The sequence below is a fragment of the Orycteropus afer genome, unplaced genomic scaffold (genome assembly GCF_000298275.1).
Source record: "Orycteropus afer afer isolate SDZICR_OR568_19922 unplaced genomic scaffold, OryAfe1.0 scaffold00210, whole genome shotgun sequence".
In the NCBI taxonomy this organism is placed as follows: domain Eukaryota; kingdom Metazoa; phylum Chordata; class Mammalia; order Tubulidentata; family Orycteropodidae; genus Orycteropus; species Orycteropus afer.
The window spans coordinates 640,417-649,134 of NW_006921797.1; the positions used below are offsets into that span (position 1 = coordinate 640,417).

Below are 8,718 nucleotides of genomic sequence, written 5' to 3' on the forward strand. Positions count from 1 at the left end.
TTCCTGAGTTAAACTTTAAAATATTTTCTTGCTTTTCCCAGATACACTTAATACCAACTGTTTTAGCCTTTACAAACCAACCCATCACAGATTTTCTAGTTGACTATAAAGGTCCCACACTCTCTTTTTCATTCGTACACACATTCACACAATCGTATTATGAATTTTAATATGATTTAAATTAAAAATATCTTTCACTGCTGATGCTTTTACTATACATGGACAGGTCAGAAATTATTGTGTGTAATGAAAAAAAAAAATTATGTCCCAAAGAAAGCCTAGCCCAGTGACTGACTTTTTTTTATCTGAAACACAAGTAGGCTTTTTGTTGACTGTAAGTGAGGCCACACCACCGGCCACATTAACTGGTTTCTCTGGAGGCCACTACCAATGGCCCACAAAGCGACAGAGAGGACTGGTGGCACATTTCCATTTGTGATATGCTGGAGGCAGACCCCCACCAGCAATATGGATTCTTTTCTTTTTTTTTTTTTTTAAATCCTCCTCTCCTTGAATATTTATAAAAAGAGAAACTATCTACAGTAGTGTCTCATCACTAATAGAAATTTCTTCCCAGTTCTATTTCAGAAGTTGTCAAATGATCGTGCTCTTTACATAAACTATAAATACCCCATGTATTCCTTCATATCTGGCTGTCCCAACTTCTTTTTTTTCCCCCCCTTTTTTGGCAAATTAAAAAGGCGTATGGCTTCTCTCGCCGACTTGTGTATGTGAGGTTTAGCTTGGTATCCTGCGGTAAAAGTACATGTAGCCCAGGTCTTTTGGGGGTCTTTCTGAGGCACAAACTTTGTGGTCGTTGTAGATCACCCATCTGAAAACAAAACACAGAAATGTGATGGATTTAAGTCAGTTCCAAGAAATTTTGCAGAAGAAAGTTACTGTATAATATGAGCACAGTTGTTATAACAATCAAGATACTTTAAGATGAGCAAACTCACATTTGTTGTATAAAAAGGAACAGTATGATGGTGGAAAAATCACAACTGTTTTTTGATTCTAAAACTCAATCAATAAATAGTTACCCCCAAGACTATGGCCCCTAGTTACCCTTCAGGTCTGGAATTGAACACGCTCCTGTGGCTTGCAGCCAAACAATAGATAGGCATAAAGGATGAACATTTACAACAGCTAGATACACTACTTGGAGAAATCCATCATGGGAGAACAGAAGGGCACTGTTTGCACCAGGAGATAGCTGGGGGGAGTGGGAGTCCATGGGAGAGAAGGACACAGGGAAGAGGTAACTACAGAGGAAGTGGAAAGACAGCTGCTACATTGTGGGGAATTTCAGTCAATGTCATGAAATGAAATGTGTATGAACTTCTGTACGGAAAATGAACTTGCTCTGTAAACTTTCACACAAATCACAATAAAAATCTCAAAAAAAAAAAAAAAAAAAAAAAGTTGCTAAAATGTATAAGAAGCCTCCAAACACCTTTAAACCCTTTGATCCCAAATTTTCTTTGTAGAAATCCACAGACAGCCCTAGAAATTAAGTCAAAGAATTATGTACAACAATGTTTATTTTAGTCTTAGCTATAAGATTAGCTAATAAACAGATATAATATCCATATAGTGAACTACTGCAAAGGTATTGAAATGTTTTCAAAAGTAATTTGGTGAAATGAGAAAATAATTATAATATTAAGTAGGAAAAATCAAGTTACAAAATTATATGTACTCTGCATACTTGGTAGTTTAAAAAACCTTGAACATTTATGTTTATTTATACACCTACTCCTCACTTACCAACTATCTCATCGTTACCCAACATTTCTCATTTTTGATGAGAGTAAAAGATCTACTATCCAACTACTTTGTGTATTAACAACATACATCTGGCATTAACAAACACTGATGTGTGAAGCAAGAGTCATGCTGGCTGTGATAGTTAAGGTTATGTGTCAACTTGGCCAGGCCTGGAGTCTGAGTTTTTTGGCAGTTATGTAAGGATGTAATTTGACAGTTATGTGGGAATGTAGTCATCCTCTATTGTGTGACCAACGTGGTCATTCTCCATTTTCATATAATGCTGATTTTCACACAACAACTTGGTCTTTGGAACCTAACCATGTCAGTAAGTGAGGAGTGGGTGTATGCATATACATACATACATACATGTATTGTTTTTGTTATGTTCTAACTAGGCCTTCACCATGAGCCACAAAGTCACCATGTATCCTAAGCTGTCCATCATGAACTGAGTACTATCTGACCCACAGAGTCATTAAGTCAGACATACACAACAGCACTCTATCATCAAATGAAAATGGTATATAAGAGATCAGGCTCAACCAGGACCTGAAGGCACAAGTAAGTTGCATGAGGAAGTGGCCCAAATGTCCATGGTCTCCAATCCTATCACATTATCTCCCTCTTCCAGCTGGTACCTATAGCCTCATGGGGAGGGAGTCCCTTAAGATCAGTTGACTGAGGATGAGAAAACTTGTGCCTGCTTGCTTTACAGATGGTTCTGTGTGATACACAGCTACCACTCAAAAGTAGACAGCAACAACACTGCAGCCTGGGACCTCTCTGAAGAACGGTGGTAAAGGAAATCTTCCCAATGGGCAGAGCTTCAAGCAGTGCACATGGCTGTTTGCTTTGCTTGGAAGGAGATATGGGACAGATGTGCATTTGTATACTGATTCATAAGCTGTGGCCGATGGTTTGGCTGGATGGTCAGGGACCTGGAAGGAACATGACAGGAAAATTTCTGACAAGGAGTTATGGGAAACAAGTATGTGAACAGATCTCTCTGAAGGGGCCAAAGAAGTGAAGATACTTGTGTCTCATGTGAATGCTCACCAAAGAGTAACCTCAGGAGAGGAGGATTTTAACAATCAAGTGGACAGGATGATGTGTTCTATGGAAACCAGTCATATTCTTTCCCTGGGCACACCCACCATTGCCCAATAGGCTCATGAACAAAATGGCTATGTAATGATAGAGGTTATGATGGGCTGAGCAATGTGGACTTCTACTCACCAAAGCTGACCAGGCTACAGCCACTGCTGAGTGCCCTATCTGCCAGCAGCAGAGAACACCAGTGAGTCCCTGATATGGCACCATTCCTTGGGGCAATCAACCAGCAATGATGTAGTAGGTTAATTACACTGGACTGCTTCCACCACGTAAAGGCCATCGTTTTGTTCTTACTGAGAAAGATACCCTGGATACAGACTTGCCTTCCATGTACTCAAAGCTTCTGCCAAAACTACCATCTGTGGACTTACAGAATGCCTCATCTACCATCATGGTATCCCACACAACATTACCTCAGATCAAGGACTCATTTCATAGCAAATGAAGTGTGGCAATGGGCCCATACTCATGGCATTCCTGGTCTTATCATGTTTCCCATCATACTAAAGGAGCTGGCTTCACAGAATGATGGAAAAGCCTTGTAAAAACAGAATTATGGCACTAGCTAGGTAGAAATCTTTTCCAGGGTTGGGGCAATGTTCTCCAACAGGTTGTATATGCTCTAAACCAGCATCAAATACATGGTGTTGTTTCTCCCCTAGCCAGGATTCACAGGTCCAAGAATCAAGAGATGAAATGGGATTGACACCACTCACTACTCCCCTCAGTGATGCACTCATAAAATTTTTGCTTCCTGTCCCTGTAACCCTATGCTCTGTGGATCTAGGGGTCTTTGTTCCAAAGGAAGGAATGCTCCCATCTGGAGACACAACACTGATTCCATTGAACTAAAAGTTAAGAGTGATACGCAGCCACTTTGGACTTCTCATCAACAGGCAAAGAAGGGAATTACCATACTGGCTGGTATGACTGATCCTAATTACCAAGGGGAAATTGTATTGATATAACATAATGAAGGTAAAGGAGAGTTTGTCTGAAATACAAGAGATCCCTTAGGATATCTTTTGATACTATCATGCCTGTGATTAAAGACAATGGGCAACTACAGCAACCCAATCCTGACATGACTATTAATGGCCCAGACCCATCAGGAATGAAAGCTGAGGTCATCTCACTAGGCAAAGAACCACAACCAGCTGAGGTGCTTGCTGAGACTAAAGGGAATACCGAATGAGTGATAGAAGAAGGTAGCTCTAAATACCAGTTACAACCACATGACCAGATGCAGAAACAAGTACTGTAAATTGTTATTTTTTGTTTTATTGTGTCTGTGTTTGTCTGAAAGAGAGAGAGGGAGAGAGATGAACATTTGTTTTCTTCCCTCCCTTATCCCATTACTTATGAAATATAAGATATAAGTGGGGCTAGTGCATTTTCAGCTGTACACGTTATTTGTATAATGTTAGGCGCAAGTATGACTGTATACTTGTCTTTATTTAGAGATTATGTGTAATTTAAGGAGATGGGCACAGTTGTCATGCTGACAAGGGATGAACTGTGATGGTTAATGTTATGTGTCATAATGGCTAGGCCATGATTCTCAGTATTATATAATTATCCTCCAGTTTGTAATCTGATACAAGGGGAATTTTCTTGGAGGTGTAGCATTCATTCAATAGATATGGATGTTCTGGCAAATCTCTGTCACTCCTACATCCAACTCATCATCATCTGACCTCTGGTTTTTGGGATGTGAGCCAGAAGCATGTCACCTGACCTATAAATTTGGGGATTCCCCAGGTCCTACAGCCCAGTGACCTAACAGCCTGCCATTTGATCTGCATGTTTTGGGTTCATTAACCCCTGCAACCACATGAGTCAGGAGAAGCTTCCAGCCCAATGCCTGACCCATGAATTTGGGATTTGCCAGCCTCCACAACTGCATGTGGTGTTCATTCTGCTGTGCATGGGGTTGCTATGAGTCGGAAATGACTCAATGGCACTAAACAACAACTGCATGAACCATTTCCTTGAAATACATCTCCCCGCATCTCTCTCTGTCTGTCTGCCTCCCTCTCTCTATATATATATACACATACATGGGAGCTCTGGTGGTGTTGTGCCCAAGGCATGTGACTGGTAAGTGGAAGGCTGGTGGTTCAAATCCACCAGCTACTCCTCAGAAGGAAGACTGAGCAATCTACTTCCGTAGAGATACTGCCTCGGACTCCCAAGAAAGGGTTGCTATGAGTTGGATTTGATTCAACGGCAGTGAATTTGGTTTTTTCACACATACATACATACACACACACACACACACATGCATATACATACATACACATACATATATGTGTATATACATATGCATACACATATATATATACATATACACACACACATGTATAGATAGAGAGAGAGAGGAAGGTTGGGCAATCTACTTCCATAGTGATACCGCCTCAGAAACCCAAGGAGGGGTTGCTATGAATCGGGTCCAACTCAAAGGCAGTGGATTGGGTTATATACAGATTTTGGTTTTGCTCCTCTACAGAACCCAGCCTAAGACGCTTATACATACCCTCCCCTAATGAAAACAATAAAACAAAGAGAAATATATTAAAATATGTTGTTGTTATGTGCCATCAAGTCAGACCTGACAGAGACCCCTCCTTGGGTTTCTGAGGCAGTTATCACTACAGAAGTAGATTGCCCAACCTTCCTTCTGAGGAGTAGCTGGTGGGCTTGAACCACCAGCCTACTGGTTAGCAGTCAAGTGCCTTAGGCACCATACCACCAGAGCTCCATATTAAAATATAGACATTGGTTATTTTTATGACCCATGAAATTTAGAATACACAATATTTGAGACACAGTTATACTAAAAAAATTATTCATTGTTCATCTGAACCTAAATTTAACTTGGACATCCTATTTTTGTTTTATTTTGCTTTGCTTTCTTTTAGTTAAGTCTGGCAATTATATAGAAGTTCCATATATGACATACTGTTGCAGGCTGCATGTTTACTCTGGGATGTCACCTTGGTGTGGTAAGGATGGCTTTGAATATCAGTTCTGACACAACTACTTCCTAACTAAGGTCAAGTTATTCAGCCTCTCTGATCCTCAGTGTCCTGATGTGTAAAACATTTTTTTGTTTTGTTTTTAACTGTGATTTGGGTGAAAGTTTACAAAGCAAATTCATTTTCCACACAGCAGTTCATACACATTTTGTTTCATGACATTGATTACAATCCCCATAATGTAACATCTCTCTTCCCATTTTCTCCCTGTGGTTTTCCTTGTGTCCTTCTTTCCTATGCATTTCTGCCTTCTTAGCTTTCTCCTGTTGTAAATACTGCCCTTCTGATCTCCCATGGGTGACTGTTCTAGGGCATGTACCTACCTCGTGTAAATGTTTACCTTATATGCCTGTCTATTGTTTGGCAGGAAGCCTTTGGAGTGAGTTCAATTCCAGGTTCAAAGGGTGATTAGGGACCATAGTCTCGGGGGTTTCACTAATCTCTATCAAAACAGTAAACCTGGTCTTTTTTTTTATGATTTTGAGTTTTTCCACATTTTTCCTCCATTCTATCCAGGATCTCCTATTTTTGACTGCTTTCTGAGTGGCTGACAGTGGTAGCTAGGCACCATCTAGTTGTACTGGTCTCAGGGTCATGCATGTTGGCTGAGGTTCGCATGGTCCACTAGTCCCTTGAACTAATTGTTTCCACATGTCTTTGGTTTTCTTCACTCTTCTTTACTCCAGATGAGGAGAGACCACTTGTAACATCTTAGATAGCCCTTTGTAAACTTTTAAGACCCCAGTTGTTACTCACCAAAATAGGATGTAGAACAATGTTTTTGTGTAGTATGTTAAGCCAATTGAATTTGATGTTTCCCATGACCATGATCCCAAGCCCATGAGCCCAGTGACCCACTCCCTTGGGGTATCTGGCTATGTTTAAAACTGTTAAGAGAACGCCCTACAAGACCACTGTGAGAGTCAAATGAGATAACATGTGAAGCACCTAGTAGAAGTGTGCGGCACATATGGGTGCTCAATAAAGTACTGATATCATTTACCTCCTTAAAAAACTCACCTTCCTTCCTTTTTGATATGGCAAACATAATGGCCACTCATTGTTGATGTTCCCATGTGACTGATGAATGCAAATAATTCATATGCTATGAAAAAGGAAACAACACAGTTACAAGGCAGCATTTCTAGAAATCAAGAGCGCTTCTGACTAGAATTTAAAACCAAAAATAGTGTAATCTGCTTGCAATGTTTAGCTGTAAAAAACAAAGTTCACTTACCTTAATATGCTGACAACACACACATACAACCAAAGTTTCACCAAATTCAACCCGAAAATTCAGCTCATGATATCGAAACAGGACAGCAACTATTGAAGTGTTTAAAAAAAAAAAAAAGGTGCTGTGGAGTCAACTGTGATTCATCAAAAGTAGAACTGTGCCCCCAAAGTTTTGATTTATTTTTCAGAAGCAGATCACCAGGCCTTTCTTCTAAGGTGCCTCTGAGTGGACTTGAACCTCCAACCTTTCAGTCAGCAGCTGAGTGCATTCATCATTTCCACCACCTCGAGGCGCTATCTGGGTGGAGACTCATAAAAACACAGCCCAGTATAGTGGAAAAGTCAAGGATCTAAAAGAGTAGTCCTAGCTCTAACACTTCTAAGGAGTGTGATGTTTCTTCATGACAATGAGCCTGTTTCTTCATGACAATGAGAAATCCACCCACTTCACACGGATGTGTAAGGTTGAGATGAGCAATTCAGTCTAAACTACGTACCAACATCAAGATTATGAGAAAGCAAGCAGATAGCTATTACCATTCATGGAAAGGGTTATTGCTTTACAAAAGATTTCTGACTTCTCCACAATCACTGATGAAGGGGGACTAAAATTCAAGCTTCATAATTTCTGTATAAGGAGATACACAGCCCCTTAGAAGGTAAAACCAATGTCTGTCCTCTAACAAGCATCTCCTGCCATCAAATGCAGTAAACCAAACACCAAACTTACTGGCATCAAGTCAATTTTGAATCCATGTGAGTGAATTTCATTTCCAATTTCCCAGCCAATCCTAGACCAATACAACATAAAGTGGCTTAAAACATCCTAAAATGTCATTAAACCCCCACAGGCATTTCTCCCCTTCTTTGCTTAAAAATAACTCATGTGTATACTCAGTATCATAAAAATAAAGAAAAATAATTTACCATAAATCTTAGTCTTCTACTTAAAATTAAGCATGTTTACCAATATAAACAAGAAGAAAAGACCAAAATGAAAGGAAAAAAAAAAAAAAAAAGACCAAAATGGATGTCAGAATAGATTCTGAAACTTGTCCTTGAGCAGAGAGTAGCTAAAGCAAATGGAAGAAATGGCAAAATAAAAGAGCTGAACAGAAGAGTTCAAAGAGCAGCTCGAGTAGACAAAGCCAATTCTATAATGAAATGTGCAAAGACCTGGAGTTAGAAAACCAAAACAGAAGAACACACTCAGCATTTCTCAAGCTGGAAGAACTAAGGAAAAAAATTAAGTCTCGAGTTGCAATACTGAAAGATTCTATGGGCAAAATATTGAATGATGCAGGAAACATCAAAAGAAGATGGAAGGAATACATGGAATCACTGTACCAAAGAGAAATGGTTGATCTTCATCCATTTCAGGAGGTGGCATATGATCAAGAACCAACGGTACTGAAGGAAGACGTCGAAGCTGCACTGAAGGAATTGGTGAAGAACAAGGCTCTGGGAATTGACAGAATACCCACTGAGATGTTTCAACAAATAGATGTCCCACTGGAGGCACTCACTTGGTTAGCCCAAGAGATTAGGAAGACAGCTA

General features: G+C 39.9%; 1 protein-coding gene across 1 annotated transcript in view; it reads right to left on the bottom strand.

The window, feature by feature from the left end:
• Positions 1–738: 738 nt before the first annotated feature.
• The window catches only part of USP13 (ubiquitin specific peptidase 13), a 164,015-nt gene continuing 156,035 nt past the window's right edge, over positions 739–8,718 (bottom strand). Inside the window, exons 20-21 of the mRNA XM_007948269.2 lie at positions 6,945–7,029; positions 739–832 (exon numbers count right to left, since the gene is read on the bottom strand). Coding sequence (XP_007946460.1) covers positions 739–832; positions 6,945–7,029 — 179 coding nt within the window. The remainder of the gene's footprint in view (positions 833–6,944; positions 7,030–8,718) is intronic.